The 18,039-nt window shown below is 38.1% G+C and overlaps 1 protein-coding gene across 1 annotated transcript in view; it reads right to left on the reverse strand.

Annotated features, from left to right (window-relative positions):
• Nucleotides 1-16,144, reverse strand: part of FRK (fyn-related Src family tyrosine kinase) — a 50,105-nt gene extending 33,961 nt beyond the window's left edge. The window contains exon 1 of the mRNA XM_008940826.1: nt 15,714-16,144. Coding sequence (XP_008939074.1) covers nt 15,714-16,144 — 431 coding nt within the window. The remainder of the gene's footprint in view (nt 1-15,713) is intronic.
• Between the last annotated feature and the right edge of the window lie 1,895 nt (nt 16,145-18,039).

An 18,039-nucleotide genomic window follows, 5' to 3' on the forward strand; every position in this document is an offset into this window, starting at 1 on the left:
GGAAAGAAATATCAGGAAATCATTCACATGAAATTTATTTTCAGAAATAACCAGATAGACAGCATGGCCCTATCCTGGATCAGCACTTTGTGGCACTGAGAGCATTTCACTTTTCATTTTTTGTAAGTGCTTGCAACTGGGATTTATCCTCTCATATAAAGGTAAAGCTCATAAGACTACTAAATCTCAGCAGTTGGGAGGGTTTGTTGCAATTGCTGTGGTTCCCAACCAGAAGTCTCTGTTATGGAAGAAACGATGATTAACAGGTTAGCTGGCCCTCCAAAAGATTAACTAAAGTGTGTTAACTGTGTCTGTAGTACTTGGCTATGGGGAGAAGTAAAGGTTTCTTAGGCTGAAAAGAGCAAACAATTACCACAACTAGAGCAAAAATCTTGTGTGAGGACAGTGAAAACTGAATAGCATATATAGTGAAACCAAATATATCCCAGTTTCTTCTGGAATGCACAAAGCTGTGCCATCATTAAAACAAAGAAAGAAAATCTTCAACAGTATATAAAATCTACAGCCTTGGAAAGCTGTAGCTGCAAATTCAAGAACCCAAAAGTTAGGGGATGACAATATTAATATCACTTTCATGGCATCAACTCAGTCATTTTCAGGAAAATCCAGTATCATACCATCTTTAATTACATGGACACATCCAGTGTTTCCTACAGTGTTAATAAGAATGCTGCTCACTTCATAGTTACCCTCTCTTTTTTTTTTGTCATTACATAGATAGAGTTTATTTATGGTACATTGTTTAGTCTCTGCTTTCAATACAAGTTAGAAAATTACATGAATGGCTAATTTCCTAGCAGTTTCTATTATAGTGTACATGACTATAATATCTGAATGCTTCACTAACATTTATGAATTTATTTTTGTGGCACTTCTGCTTGTAAAATATATTTTACAGTGGCTAAAAATCAATGAAAGGGACTAAGGCAATACAATATTATATGCATTTTCTACTGATTTTCGATGCCCAATATGAAACGTATAGGGCCTACCTTTCAGGAAATTTGGCATTGTGCAGTATGTAGTAGTTTATCTGGAGACCAGTAGCTGCTAACTTCTGTGGCTCAGAAGACAAGAGTAGATGCAAGGAAAGCTAAAGAGAGAGAAAGAGAGACAGAGAGATCCTCCAGGTTCTTATTCAATTACTTACATCATATGACCATCCTGTGACCACTATCCTTACTCAGCACATGGAAACCTGAACAGGGTTGCGTGCACCACTCTTCACTGCCATCATCATGCAGGACAAAGAGGGTTGCTGAGCCAGCTTTATATCCATGACAGGTTTGCAGTCTGCTGTGGGTAAACAGTAGTGCAGAAGCAGGGACAAAAGTTTACCAAGAGAGCCACCAATGTGTCCTCTCGAAGCTGAGAGAAAGGCTCCAAGCACTCACTGGGTTATCCCAAAGTATTAAAAATATGGAAGGCAGCTGTCAAATTTCTAATGCATATGTTTGGTTACCACATATAAAGTTCAAATTCATTTTCAAAGGCTTGTTTAATTTAAAACAAAGTTTTCTTAGATAGCTAAAAAGCCCACTTTTAATATTGCAGTCTCCCCTACCAATTATCCAGTCATTCCTCCAAAGTACATGCATAAAGGATTTCTCATATTGTCCCAAGCCACATTTTTTGCTTTCAGGGAAAGAAAGAGGCAGCTTGTGCCTGGGATCAACCCTGGAAAATTCACATTTGACCAGGTAAAGCCTGGAAAAACTATAAACAACTAAGCAAGCTCTTTTGATAGAAAACATTAGGCTGCCTTAATTATAAGACTAATGAAGTAATATAATTTCTCCAAGAGTTGACATTTCAAGAAATTAGGAAATATCACTGCAAAGATGAAAGCCTTCCAGATATAACATAGTTAAGAAACAGATGTGCTTTATAAATGACGAACTGCATGCTTGAAGGAGAGCGTGGGAAATGAGCACTAACTCATTCCATCTTCCCTTTATAGTCTACAGTGAACCAGATGATAGCATTGGGGAAAAAAAAAGAAAAAGAAAAAAAAATCTGTAATCAGGGTAAACCATGAAGATGAAAACTCGCAAAAGATTCCTTTCATGAGCATTTTCAAAAGCAGAAGCCTTCCCAGATATGGCACAAGCATTTACATAGTGAAGGGTCTAAGATTATTCTAGGACTTGCAGACTTTCACTGTGCAGAGGCTAGAAATGTAAGACTGGCATTCAGGTCCCTTGGAAATAGAGCTCTCCCTTTTTACTTCCTTCTGCAGGCTTTCCTGGAATTGTTTCTAATGCTGTTTATCTCTCACTGTCATTTATTATCAGATGCTAAAGGATGCATGGGATAAGGACAAAGTTTTAATAGTTAAAGGAATATAACAGTTAAAGGAATGCATATAAAACTGCAGAAGGGAGGGAGAAAAGAGGATAATAAAATTTAAAAGCAGAGAGGATTGTAGAATATTATCAAGTGGATGGAGGAAGAGAAGGGAGAAAGTCAGAGCTAACAGGCGATGACAGAGAGAAAATAAGGACAAGACAAAACTGAGGACTGGATTTATTGCCTAAGGGCTATAACCTGCTGCTGCTTGAGCTGCTGCTTGAGCTCCTGCACTTGCTCAGCAAATGTTGTTTTCCAGCTTATCCTGCTGATGCAGGGCATGCGTCTCTGGCAACAATTTCAGTCACAGAATATCTCTTGAACCAATTTCACAGACTAACTCTCACTGTAAAGGTTGATCTTTACAGATCTTTTCCTTTTCCCTTTCTCAGTTCATCACATCCCTCAGGTTTGTCCTTGCCACAAGAACACTTTAACATTCATTTTCATCATATACTTACAGGCTAGAGATCATCACTAAATGTACTGGATTAAAACTTACTCACTAAAGTACCATCAGCAACAAGTGAGTCAGACAAAGTCTTTGAAAAAATGTTTACAAAACATCGGTAAATCAGTTAAAATCTTAACATACTGCAGAAAGGACCTGACTCAGCTCAGTTCTGATTACTTATTTACTACAATCAGAAACTAGTTTCCTTCAAGTGAAACTGGAAATTCAGGTTTTCAGGCACGGTTATGCAGGGCAGAACACAATCTTTCACAACCACAACGAATTCACTTCATGCGTAAAGATCTGAGTCATGTATATTGCTCAGATCCTTGTTGTTGAATAAACTTATCACCAACTGAACTGAAGACTGTCCACATGCATCATATGTGGGACCTGGAGCTTCTGAGTCTTTTCACAATGACAGTGGGTGGAATAAGTCTGTTTTTCTTTCCACAGGGGAAAACACAGAACATATGAATAGCTGTGAAAAACTAAGGCTTATTTCTACATTATGTAAGTGGCAGAGATCTACCAAAATGACAGAGCAGCATTGGTTACGTATGTAAGTACAAGTCTGCCTGTGTGTTTGAAAGTGTCAGTCTGTCTAGAGCAACACACCACAAGTTCCACTGTATTTTCCATATTTTGAGATCAACAGAGTGATTTTTCTTTAAATAACCACTACAATGCAAAATACACAGTTTTGGAAAATAATCAATCCCAATTTGCTCTTGGTTTTTGGATAACATTTTGCTAATGTTCTTGTCAACAGATTAGAGCTGACTGATTGGCATTTTTCCATAAATACTAAATTTCTGTTAGACTGTAGAGGGTTTTATTGGTGAGGTGGCAGAATATAAGAGGTCATAATGGAAGAGACATAGAAGAAAAAAAAAAAAAAAGAAGGGAAAGAAAATTAAATTATACTTCTCCATATATTTTCAAGAGAAAATATTATAGCCTAACTTGTGAAGTTACTCAATTTGAAAAACTGTCATATTTAAAGGTTTTTTTTAATTCTGTTTTCAAATGGAGTTTCCATCAAACTATAAGCATTTTTTCTTTTAGTTTTATTCAGAACGGATTAAGTTATTTGAAATCTAGATACAATCAAGCAATATTCTTCATTTTGTTTCAGGCCATGTTAAAAATTTTGATTTGATACAAAATTAAAATGAAGAAGTCTTGAGAAACATCACTGCTTCTGTCTTCCAGGAGAAGGGAGCCAGTTTTCCCTTCTCTCTTCCTATACTTATTTGATCATGAATGTGAGCACCAGGACAGAAATGATAGATTCATCCAGGAAACAAGTGATCTTTAGTTTAAAATGAAGCAATTTAAACTTATTTCTAAACATACCACCATCACTGTTTTGCTGAAATATAAAACGTGCACAGGTCCTTACACACTACTTTACATAGAGTAATTTGGAGAACATACCACTGTTACAACAGAGGTGATCCTTTTGGGATTGAATGTAAATGAGCACTACCAAAATTAGGCAGAACCTTTGCTACCATTTACTTTTTAACAAGATGTGAAATTGCAGGTTATTGCCAGAAGAAAAGCTTTATACTTCTAGACTGAAGGACCAGATTCGCCACACTTATATTGCATAGTGCCTTTTAAAAAAAATATGGGTTTAATTTTACTGCTAGCCAAAACCTTGACACTAACGCTGAACAGAAGCTTACGTCACACAGTCCCAATGACACTAGTGTAACTGTAGCAGATGTGTGAAACTCCCACCTGCCCTGGTAGACTGACCTTGTGTATACCTAGGACCCAAAAAGAGCCCCATGTTGCACTAATAAATCATCAGGGACACCCAGCTGAAGAAACTGCAGGAGATGATTAACTTGTGAGAAGAGGGCAGCAGATGTGTCAGAAAGGACTCTGAGCTTCTAAAGTCTATTTTGGTCTAAGAAACATCTTTGGTTTGTATTACTCCGTTGTTTTTGTTAGAGAGAATAAGCTGTACCCTAAAGAAAGGGCCTGACACAGGGTTTTAGTGACTTTTACAGTAAATAACTGCCTGGGTTTCTTTAGATAAGTGAGTTCAACAGTGAGTAAGTGTGGTAAAACCCACCACAGAGGTAGGCACTTCCTCTTACAGTCTAGAACAAATTTACTGTCTTGTACACATAAACACAAAGACTACTTGGGCATTAGTCTAAAAAAATCTATGACATGTTGTGTATAAACCTTTTTAGTAAGTACTTCAGTAGGCCATAACTGTACTGACGTGTGATTCTGCTGTAAGGGATTATGCATAATGCTACATTAATTTTTCAGTAGCTGATAGTAGCAGCTGACTGTGCTGCAAACATGGAAATTAATTTGCTCTGAGTCTGCTTCAGGTTGACAAACTGTTGCACCTTTGGCAACTCTTGCACTCTGTAGTGACAGGGAAGTGACTATTTCTCCTGTAGGGATGTTATTAAAAAGCCAAGTGCATAAGCTCTGTAAATTAGCATAACTCACCCAATACTAGTTTCACAGCAAAATGGGAAAAAAGATAGTAAACCAGCAACCAAATCAAAATCTGATGGAGTTAATTTGAGGAAATCTCCATAAATAAACCTCATCCTGTGAGCCTCCACTTTGCTATTGCACAATTAATGTCAACATTTGCATTAATTCACCACAATATTAGTTATTTGCATGCTGTATTATTTAACGTGCTCCAAATTTCTTCTATGTGAGAAAATAAACAGTAGAGGAAAGTGATAGTATATTACTTTTCTTTTTCTGTGGTGTTTTTCTTACATAATTCCCTTGTATTTCTCAATTTTAAAAGACTAAAGCGAATCATCAAAGTTTGTTCCCAGTAGTGGTTTTATCCCTGAACAAGGACTTCATTGCATTTAAAAGTTGTTCTAAAGCAACTTGTCTTTGGAGTCAATGAAAGGCTACCATTGTCTTTAGCAGGCATTGCTTTGGGATGTTGGGTATGAAATGTAGCCATATAATTACCTTTTTGTAAAAAAAAAAATAAAAAAATAAATTAGAATGTGTTCCTAATGGCCTATTTTTGTTGCACAGAGTCTTCCAAACAATGTTGTAAAATCTTTCATTGATGCTGGTAGTACCTGTACGCATTTGTTGACACATACATGAACAAAAGTACAGATATACTGCCATAATATACTCGAAAAGTAGCAATAACTCTGCTGTTCATAGCAAATGAGGAACAAAGTTGAAACCTCGAGGTAGCCTTAATGTTAACATGGTACAGAGAACACCAATAACATGAATTGATTTAACATTAAAGGAAACTCAAAAGGACAAGAAGATGTTCAATCGTATGTTCACTTAAACCATTACAGCTTCCAAAAGCACTCAATCGATTTTCTTGAGAAAATCATTCCTGAGAAATTATTTTCTTTTCTCATAGGGACACTCACCTCAGTACAGAAGTAATATTGAAACGCTCGGAAACAAGCCCCCCTTGCCTGCATGGGACCCTAATATCACAGCAGATGTCTCCATCCATTTGGCACAGAGCTCTCTCTTGGACATTCACTTGGGCACATACCTCCCCAGCCTATTGCCAGCAGCCTGAGCAGACTTGTGCCATCTCAGGTTGACTTCCAGTGGAGGACAACCAGGTCACACTGTCTCCAAGGGGACTTGGAAAGGAACTGGGCAGTCTGGCACTCAGCCAAAGGACAGAATGGTTCTTTCACATGAGGACAAATTTCTTAACCAAATGGGCTCCTCATTTTCAAGGTAACTTTTTCAGGATGTCAGATGGGAAGGCTGACACACTAAAGACACCTTTGACTTCCATAAGTAAACCTTATGTCAGCATAAGAAAGGTATGTCAGCTTCAAAGGAGGCTTCTGTGTGAATTTTCAAACATTTTAGCTGTAATAAGCAAAAGATCTCATTTCTTTCCTTGAAGGTATTCAGAAAACTAATAATTATCTTTCCAAGCTAATGAAGTTGTCATTCTGGTATAGCAAAAATCATCAGGTGACTTTTCTATGGATAAAATCGATACTGATTCATCCTTGTCAGTGGCTGAGAATATATACACACCTCTAAACCTGCATAAATCTGTAGGAGTTTAGGAAAAGCATACAATAAAAGGAACAGAAAGAACAGACACTGAAGTAAATGTCACCACTATGGGCGAACATGTGAACAGCACCTTTTTTATCACTGCCTGCCCTCTCTTTGCTCCTCCCTGATCCTTTTTCCCTAAACCTTGCTTCATCACCTGACATAGTTCCTGAGACCCCCTTTCTACATCCTGGAGCTGCAGGTTTGCATCCTGATCAGTTACAAAGTCCAAGGTTGCCTCCAATTTCTTGATAGCCCACCAACTAGTGCGACGGGTTGGATTTATTTCTGATTACTGTCTGGCAACATTAGTTGGTCATATTTAGTGTCTCTGTGTTTGCCTCCCTTCCTTTCTGTATTGGCAAGGCCCTCGGGTAATCTTTCTGAAAACAGAAACATTGTGACACTCCGCATATGCTTACCAGTCAGTGTAACTGAGAAGGCTTGTCCTCCTCACCACCTCCCTTCTCCTGTGTCCCTCAGGTTTGCCTCTGTATGCTATTCTGTATGGCTCCTTTCACCACATACCCTCAGGGAAGCAGAGGCTCCTGCCATATGCCCTTACAAAGACTTCCACTAACTGAAAAGATCAGTAGTTTCAAAATGAAGACAGAAGCTTGCGTGGCCTTATACTTTCTGAAATTCATGGCATATATGCATTCTCACGTGAGTTTCAGATGTCTTTTTTTTTTTTTCCTTCTTTTGCAGTGAGGTTGTGGTGCAAAATAATTTGTGCTATAAATGTAGAAAAATGTTTTTAATTAAACAAGCAATATATCTGCTTTAGTGAGAGAAAGCTAAGGGAAAATGCTTGCCAACGTTACTGCGGATAAATTTATGATGATTATAGAGTAATCACAGAAGTAATGAAAATGTCGATTAGTGCAATCCTTTATCGAACCATCACTTATTATTTAATCCTCTGCTTTGTTTTTCCAGTTTTCATTGATTAAGATTAGTGTCCCAGCATGGAAAAAATGTATGTATTTCTATTTGGTTTAACTGATAAAGGAAATGAATGCATTCATGATCAATATTTCGTTTGATCTTCTGAAAAGCTATTTCCAGATGAATTCTAGGCATGTCTGGAGAGTTGAAAACTGCAAAGATGTAGACCTCCATTCTAATTTCGCATAACTCTTAAGGATTTTTTTTCCACAGTTATGAGGTGCAACCCTGAATGCCAACATTTAAGAAAACTCCACTGAAGAATAATCTTCTTAACTAAAGCATTTTACTATTACTTTTAAAGTTCTATACACAAGAAGCATCTTCAAATATGTGCTATATAAACTATTTAAAAGCCAGTTGTTTTTCCTCTTACATATAGTAAATATGTAATCATATTTTGTCTTTTTAAAAATATCCTATCACCTAATAAATTATATCCTTTCTTTGCTATGCATACTTTGCTCTCATAACTTGAAAAGGCACAAAACATTTAATTACAGAAAAACATCTGAATGCTGTTTAATCCCATTTTCTCTACTAATCTCTTTTAAAATTAAAGTGCATGTAAATTTTGTATTGTTTGAACTACTGGAAGGCTGCACTATTATAATGTTTGCAGGAGGCATCTCTGCTATAGCCTCATGTTAGAAGATAATGTCTATAAGGTAATATAGGACACATTCCAGCTTTAGTTCTGGATCTTTGGTAAGAAGCAAAATTAATTGATGGGTAAATCTGTGAAGGTAAAGTCAGAGAGATTTGCAGCCCAGACTGACTTTGCTGCATTAGGGTGGCTGGGGCAGATAGGCGTGGTTTCTAAAGGACCATTCCTGGAATTTCACAGTGACCTGTGCAGGGCTACCAGTTCCTTTTGTGCCTATTTATTTTGAGCGTGGGTTGTTTTGGGTTTTTTTGTTCTTTTTAATCCCTCACAACTCAGCAACTACCAATCCAGAAAAAAAAAGCCAAGCACTTGTTTAGAAGTATAAAACTTTCTGCAGAGATGAGTTTTTTATGGGGTTTGTTTGGTTTGTTTGGTGTTTTTTTTTTTTCCTAATAGCTTGGTCTTTGCCCACAGTCGGAAATAAAGAATTGTGCAACGTCAACACCTACACTTTTACTAAATAGACTTGACAAAAGGTCCATAATTAGACACCACAGTGATGTACCCCCTGACATTGCTTATACAACAGTTCCAGCCTCTGGTGAAGTACAAAGGGAAAAGATCAAAGAAAGTGGATAGGCCTGTGCACTTTTCAGAAAATCCTTTCTGCAACAGAATAACAGGGCTTGAGAGGCCATTGGTTTGACCTTGTAGGATATCTTTTATATTTTTATAACTTAATCTCCTCAGCCCCAAAGTCTTCTATAACCAACAGTGCTTTTTACATGTTACAAAATAATTCTTCACAGAGATACCTGACCTAGTTTGTTTAAAATGCAGCACAGCTTTAGGAATTCTTAGCCTGTCTGAACTGTTGGTTACTATTTTTCAGTTCTAAATCTGCTCAGAGATCACTCAGCTCTGCGCAGCTACATAGAGAGCTGTCAAAAGGCAAACACTGAGGAAACAGCAACCATTGTACAATACTTGGCAAAAGCTTTTGCCAGCAACGTTGCTCAAAATCAACTAATCTAGGCTAGAACATATAACACATTCCTATTGAGTCTGAAGAAAAAAGCATAAAAGAAGTCTGCTGAGTTATCCTGACTAGCACATGGTCTTTGTTTTTCTAAAAGGCACTGCAAAGGCCACCTGGGTTTCACAGTGCTATAAGAAAACCTAACTGGCTATGTTTGCTAGTTTGAAGGTTATTGTTTCTGGTCTTCACTTGATCCATTGTGAAATCTTCATGACAGGGTAATGGAAACTTGTATATAATGATGATAACGTATAATGTACACACTAATTTCAAGTAAAGGCAAGGTAGGAAGAAATGTCTTAATTTCTCAGAATCTGGATAAACAATGTTGTATATTTAGAAAAGCACATTGCCAGACAAGAGGTGACCTAAATTAGACACGTTTGCACAAACTGCTCATCTACCATGCCAGAATTCCTTTCACCTTTCTGAGCAGAGGCATACATTTTTTTGGCATGGGTACACACATGGATATGTAAATATTGCTGCCACTTGACAAAATCTGACATTTCACAGTTCTGTAAACCATCTCCTTTTGTGTTCAATGTATCTTTGCATATTTAAGAGAAGAGTATGAATGAAGACAAAGTTTGAGGTGTGCTTGAAGACACCACTGGCATGCTCAGCTGCAACTAAAGAAGTTAAGAGATTAAATTCATGCTCTTTTTGTAGCATTCAATCATTTAAATTCAAGAGAAGCACTTCAAAACACATATGGCAGTTCCAAACTTTAGGTACCTCGGATACCATGCACAAAAGGTCAAAAAACATCAAAAGCGTGAGCTTCTGGCTTTGCAATACACATGTTGTCTCACAGGGCTGTTTTGCATGGTCTTAAAAGTATCAGTCTTACAAACTTTCTCTGTTGGATGTCCGTACATACGCATTTACATACAAAAGCACATGCATAAAGTTTATCAGTTGAAAGAAGAGATGGAATTTCAGTTGAGTTCACATACAACAATTTCAACTGGATTCACATACAACCATTTAAAAGATTTATAATAAATACATATTTTGATGATAAAGAAACCTTTTCTTCAACAAATGACAAGAGAATAGCTTTCATACTTAACGTAACAGATTCCAAGAATGTAAGAACAAGCTACTACTGTTTTGTGCAGTCATGTTAGGAATGAAGATTTTTCACAAGTTCATTTTGGTACAAGGCTCACTGCTGATTCTGGCAGTGTCCTTGGAAGCTTGTATTGTAAAAAATACAGGAGTTAGAAGAGAAAGCAGCGAGAGCACGCATAGAAACCACAGTGGATTACATTCAGTTTTCTGAGGTGTTCAGCAGAATCTAAGGTTTCATTTTGAAAAGAGCCTCTAGATATTTTGGCTCTAAATATCACTTTGAAAAATGACCCACATGAACCAAAGAAACTCCATAAGCCTGGCTTTGCAGAAAGTCTGAAACAGGTCAGCCCAGGGAACATTTTATTATTCACGTGTAATAGCTCAGATTCAGTCAATGTATGAAATAGTTAAAGCTGTCAGGTCACAGAAAGTGAAGGAATTATGGAGATTGACAAAAAAAAAACAAAAACAAAAACAAAACACTACAAGTCACTTATGTTTTCAAAGGGTTGTTTAAAAAGCTCATTGTGGAATTGACTGGTGAGATTTCATTGATTAGGTCTGGGGCTCGGTTTCCACCAGCTGGGAAATACCTATACAAGAAATCTCTCTGAAATAAGGAATGTTTCTGAAACTGGCAAAAGTTCAAAGTAATTGCTGTGATCTTCTTTGACCTAACCTACTAGGAATTTGTGTGGATTTACTTCCTTCAGCACAGCAGTCTTCTGTCAATAATGTTGGCATGAATATATGGGATGAAGTTATAAATAAACAGCCATCAAGTCCATCAGGATGGCAGGTGAGAGCCCACTCCAAGTATACTCCACCTTTCCTCTAGAAAAAAAAAAATCATGTCACAGCAACAGTGAAGGGTTTTTTATTTTCATTGTTGTTTCATTAAAATTAACTGTACAGCTGGGCTGTATTTGTTGTCCATAACAATTTGCACTCTGTCATTTTCTTGTTTAGTTAAAACAACAGGCAGTAATAAAATAAGGGCAGGTGAATGTGTTGCCATGGTTCCTGTTTATAGTGCAGAATAATAGACATAGAATGAGCAGAGTCAGGAAGGTCACACTCCTCGCCAAGGAAATCTACATCTTTTAATTCAGATTTTGGTTTTAGTTGAATTGCTTTTTCTGATTATCCTTTGCTGGACATGCAAGTTGGATTATGTGACTGTATCTCCAATTGCATTTATTGCTTCCCTTTTCCTAAATGTTATGTGTCTAAACCCAGAAAGAAGAGCATCCGGAAGTCATGGGAGGAGGCAGATACAATCTCACTCAATCTTCCTTAGAAATGTTAAATCTGTCTGGCTTGTGGTTTTTACAGGTCCTTGTGATGCAAAGAGAAAAAAAAAAGCACCAAGGAGTCTTACAGTTACTAATTTATCATTTCCATAGTCTCCATCTGCTTCTGGTCAGATTTTAAGTAAAATAATGTTTTTGTAGTAGCAGATTCATTTCTTCATGAAGTGAAAGTTCACTGTGTAACTACAGTTTGCGAAATAAATGCTTCTGCTCCTTGGCTGCTTTGTCTCACCTATCCCAGATAGGGCCAAGAGAAATTGTTTGACTTTTGGCATAAGTTAGTTATACAATATAAGTATATTAGCAAACTGTAATATAAATAAAGCTTCCCTTCACTTTTAGCATACAATTTTTGCCAGTTAATTTCAGTCTGAGGAAAGCAACTCAATAAAGGAATCTCATTCTTTCTCAGTTTTGCTCGAACATTCTGATAGCCAAGGATACATGAAAAATCTCTTTGTTATAAGTAGCACTTCATTTTTGTTTTCCCCAGACTGGAGATATTGTACATTCTTTCTGGCCTTTCATCTGGTTATTGATCCACCTTATCCACACTGCCTGTCATATTGGACAGAGTCAAAGAGACTTCCAGGAAGAAAACCTGTTATCTAAATGAGGAAAAGGTAGAAAAGTTTCTCATTTCCCTCCTTATTTTACTTCATTCTCCTTCTTACCAAGGAAAAGTTCAAAAAAGCCTTTCTCCCTGAAAACATTCACAGACACTTCAAGGAGAAGACAAAATCATCTGGTGCAGCACTTGCTGAGAACGAGCAATTACCTAGCATTATCTTCCGCCAGAATGAACAACACAGATCCAGATGGACTTTCTGATCTCTAATTGTCTCTATAATAAAAAACATGTCAAAATATTGTTAAAAAAGACCTAGATGTATTTTGTTGTTAATAATCTCGAAGGCTACAGGCAAAACTGAAATGATTGGCACAAGAAGTTTGACTGCTCTGCATGCAGTTTTCAAGCATATATTGGCTGTGTCCCTCTCTAAGGGCCATATTTTCCTGCCATCTCTAAGTCATTACATGACTCAGGGAATATTTCATACACCTCTATCCCTTTATTTAAGTGAATTTATGAAGTATCCATGCATGCATATGAATGTTATTTTTTTAAGCAGTTTATATACAAAGATGCTGAAATGAGGTGCTAAAGCATACGGTGGGTGTGGTTTTCTTCACAAGCTTCCTAAGAGTCACACCATGAATCAAGTCTGTTTCCCAGAACAGTTTATCCAGTTTGTCCTGACCTAGTAAGATGGAGATATAGTCAAGAGATAAGCTAAAATTCCCGTTATTTCCGCAGATAGACAGATGCTAGCTGGTGCTAGGAAATGTGCATTCAACTGACTCAAAGCCTTTTATCAGCTGTATCTGGCAAATACTACAAAACATAAACAAAACACTCCAAATTTATGGTATATAAACATGTTGGTATGTGCATGTGAGACTTTAAGTCTTCCATTCTTTGTCAGTTCTGTACTGGGACCATCAAGAACTGGTATAAAAGATGCAAGGATGCTATAAAAACTTTTCCTGTTTCCACAAATGTCTATTTCATGGCCATGAGCAATTGGCTAATCCCAAAGGGGACAGCTAATCACAGCCAAAATGGAAAGATAAAGGAAGTTCCATTAAGTGTTTGGGCATAGAATATGTTTAAAGCATTGAATTTTAATTAAAGATATAGTAGAGTAACTTTTTTTCACTCTCATTCTTTTACTTTAGGGAGAACAAGGGTTTGTTCTTTAAACCATCATTACTGTTGCTTTTACTGTTTCACTAGGCATAACAGAGGTGTGAAATGCAGAGGGCTGGTGAAAGGGAATACCTGAAGGAAACTAGCAAGGAATATTCCAACTGGATACAATGAAAAAAAAAACCTCACCATGAGGGTGAAAAGCCCAGATGGAAATGCTCATCTAAACAAATGAGTCTAACTTTATTTTGGCCATATTTGTGACAACTACTTCAAAAGTCCTTCAGAGGTGCTTTCCAGCCTGAGTTAGTCTATGGCTATATGTGTGTGGCTGGGCAGCAGACAATCTCGTATACACATGAAGATAAGTAAAGCCAACTGACTTGGAAGGAAATCTGAGAAAAGACAACATGAATAGCTAGATCAGTTTTGGTATGAAACTAAGAAATCAGTTTTGAGGAATGACTTCATCTGAGAGCTATAAAAGCTCTCCATTTCCTCTTGTCCATTGTCCTAACATTACATAAAGAAAAATCTTTTGCCAAATATTAGACTTTATTAATAAAGAGAGAAAGGTGCATAAAAAGAATAAATTAACATAAAATTGATTCTGTAACAAGAGAAAACTGGAGGTTATGCAACAACACACTTTGGCAAGATTAACTTCATATTTGATGCTGTAGGTATAGAAAGATAAGAGGGACCTTAAGAGCTGAGACTTTCTTGTATAACTGAGCAAAATTACTTTCAAAGTTTTAACAGCAAACAGAGATCTTAGATGACTTGCAATAAAACTAGTCCTTGAAAGAGAGCAAAGGCCAAGCTGTGTTGAATTAGAGCCTACCACCATTTCTCTAGTGGTTCAGAAAATGCCTTCCCTGAAGATTAATTTCTGCAATTGGAAGAATTCTTTTGAACATGACCACTGAAAAGGTTGTCTGCCTGAATACAGAAATAGAAACAGCTGGTCAGGCTTTGGAAATTAAGGTCTTCAGGTTAGAAAGGAATCTTACAGTTGCCCTAAGATGTATCTAGCACAAATCCTGTACCTGATAAAAGACTGGCATGATTATATATGAGCCAATTTTTCTAGCCCTTGGCCATGGGGTGGGCAGATCAGATTGAAGATGATATTTCAGGTTCAAATGAGATTTAACTGAAAAGCTGCAACACCATCCCTCTGAAGTCAACATTAATTCTGAGACAAATAATGGATGCTATTTCTGCTGTTTCTTTCCACACTGAAAATTTTTGGTACAACATACCTCTGGAACTGCAGTCAGACCTATTTCAGCAGACACTCCCTCTGACTGAAACCCATATAAGTAACTCTGCATCCCAGGCTGACTCAGACCTTACTCATCTTCATTAGGGAGCCAAGTAACTGATTTTTTTTTTGTGATTTCTGCTCTAGTTCAGAATATTAAATAAGACTGGACATCCTTTGAAGGGGCAGAAAAAACATGGGCTGCATAATTAAACTCTGTGAAACTTTAACAAATTCAATTTATACTCTATTGCTATATCCATTTGTTTGCCCTTTGCAGTACTTACTCCAGTTAAGTTTGTCTTGAGTGTAGATATTTGCCTCCAAAGAGAAAACAAAAAATGTAGAAGAAACCATAAAAAGTTTCTCCATTAGAGACTCACCCATCATTTGTTCAGAAGATATAAAGATGTAAAGGTAGCTTCCTGAAAGTCTCATTAATTGCTAACTTTGCAGCTGGTTAGGTTGAACTGTCTTTGGGGAAGAGGTCATATCTTTTCACTCTCTGGGAAGCTTCTTACACACGCTTACTGTTATACAAATAGAAATAATGAACCGTCACAGTGGTAACCAACCCAATACTCCCAGATGCTTCTTAAACAGGTGATTAGGAAATATCAGAGAGGGAAATTATTTCAACCAAAACAAACCCCCCAACACTCTTTTATAACTGATCTGCCTGTGACCACGGCATCTTTTCCTTGTGCATGCCAACTAGTGCTATCACTGGTAGGACCACTGGAGGTTGAGTGTGGCAGAGTACTACGCAGCAAGAGAAAAGGCCTTAAGCTCCTAGCCCAAACACATTTAACCTATCAGAAAAGAGACTGGGGTGTGAGTTAGGTGGGTTACTCACGGCTCAGCTTCAATGCTCTGGTCAGCAGCTATATAGTTGGCAGGGATGTAGCCCTGGAGCTTGTGGCCGGCACAGACTGACCCTGTTGGCAGGATGAGCCTAGCATACCACCAGCCTTCATGGGATGCATCCAGCACTTCAAGTTTGTCCCCGGCTCGGAAGCTCAAGTCCTCCTCAGTGCGAGCCTCGTAGTCAAAGAGTGCCACAAATCTGCAGATATTCACCAGATGCTGGCCCGGCAGTGGAGGTAAAGGTTTCTCCCTTATCTTACTGTCTCTGTCTTTCTGTCCTGCTTGGAAGTCGTGCCTTACTGCAGCCAGGTTAGTGAAGACCTGGCCGACTTTCTCATCCTGCTCAATGTCTCGCCGCGAGAATAAGCAGGGGATGTAGGGCTCTAAACAGGCAAAATGCTTCTGACAGAAGTTTCCCATCCTCTTTCCTTGTGCCTTCCTCTGCTTCTTCTTTTCTTTGACTTTTCCCTGTTGTGATACCCTTAGGCCAATTTTTGAACCATCAACATTTTAGATTTTTGCAGGATTTCTTCTCCTCCTCCTCCTTTAGCACAAAATGAAACAACTCCTGGCACAGCTGGAGGCTCCTCTCTGAGCCCCAGTGAGAGCTCATTACCAGCAGCTCCTGAATCCGGAGTAAAGCATGAGTATTCAAGGGCCGGAGTGCACTGGGAGGGAATTTCTCACTTCCTCTTCGGAACAGGAAAGCAACACAACAGCTGTGCTGGGCTCGGCTCCGGGAGCGACGGGGGAGCGCGGAGCCTTTTCTCCCACGGCCAAACAGTGTCAGAACATCTAGGCAAGGGAGGATTCTCAACTCGTGCTGCTTGGGATGGGTGTTTTCTTATCTCAGATGGGGTCCTGTCATATGATCAGCGGTGAACGTCTGTAAGTTCTTCTTGGTAATGATTAACCAACCTGACCTGCCTGTTTCCTTAGCAGTCTCCGACGTGGACAGCTTGAATATTGCTTTTTTGTTTCCTGGTTTGCACTGGTTTCAGTTCCCTGGCGCGCACCTGCAGCTTCCGCTCCCGCTCACACCCGGCTGCTTTCCCCTGCCAAGTGCCCGCCCTTCAAACCAGTCCTCTGGCTTTTTTTTTTTTTTTTATTGAGCTGGGTTTGGCACTTCTTACAAGGAAAAGAAAAAAGAAAAAAAAACAAAACATAGAACTTACAGTAATATAGAAATAGATTTTAATTCATTCCTTATTCTGTATTTTAAGGAAACAAAGGCACTAGGTAAAAAAAAATTTTCTAGGTAGTTGGCTAATTATATCAACCACATTTAATAATAATGGCTATCTTCCTGACACCATGTAAGCCAAGGAAATTACATTGACCAGTATATTCCCATTTCTAAAGCACCTATAACCTTGTATAGAGGCCAAGCAGGGGGTTCTTGATACTGGTGTGGCAAAAAACCTGGAGAGCAAACTGCCACATCCTAGCAGTACAGCCCAAGCTTTAGAAAAGCTGGAAATCACCACAAGCTGAAGGACAACACGCTGTGCTTGAAATGGGAGCAGGAAGCACAGAAGATAGCCTGTCTGCACCTTGGGGTGGCATTTCAGTAGGAGGCAAACTTTTACAGATGAGAGGTCAATCAAAACACACACACACAGACCTATAGCATCCGGGTGATGGAGAAAATTTGCTTTATTTTATTTTATTTTATTTTATTTTATTTCTTAGTCAGGAGTAACTCTTTTCCTAAACCACTTACATATGTATCTCAGCTCCATTTAGATTTGCTAACTTCTGCTACGTACTTTACTTGAAGGAAAACCTAACTGAATGACTTAGAAACAAAAGCCACTTGTTTTCGTCATGTCTTTCAGTCAGTCGTTTGAATGTGGAGACCAGTGGCACAGATAGAAGATGGACTAAGGACTGTGGGATGACTGCAAAAAGTTTCCACTGAAAGTTTATAACTACCAGGTGCATCTCTAACAAAGAGCGATGGGGAACTGCTTATTCCTCTTCTGCAATGCTGCAAAAGAAACTGAAAAAAAGTAGATAGTCCCATGCACATTAAGTGATCATTAAACCCCATCATCTGGAGTGAACCCTTTGGATCCAATGAAAAAATGGCATGCTGATTTTGCAGATTATGAAAATCATATATAGTTTCTGAAGCACCACTGGAGATTATTTTTCCCCACAGCAATTATTAAACGTTACCCAGATCAGTAAGAACACAGATATGCAAGACATATTTACTTTTTTTAGGTCTGATGGGCAATATCTAAAGTCAGGAAAGGCATGTTTTGAAAAAGAAACTATCATTATTAATCCTGTTTAAAGAATTACCTACA

Source organism: Merops nubicus, unplaced genomic scaffold, assembly GCF_000691845.1.
Source record: "Merops nubicus isolate BGI_N331 unplaced genomic scaffold, ASM69184v1 scaffold7855, whole genome shotgun sequence".
In the NCBI taxonomy this organism is placed as follows: Eukaryota; Metazoa; Chordata; class Aves; order Coraciiformes; family Meropidae; genus Merops; species Merops nubicus.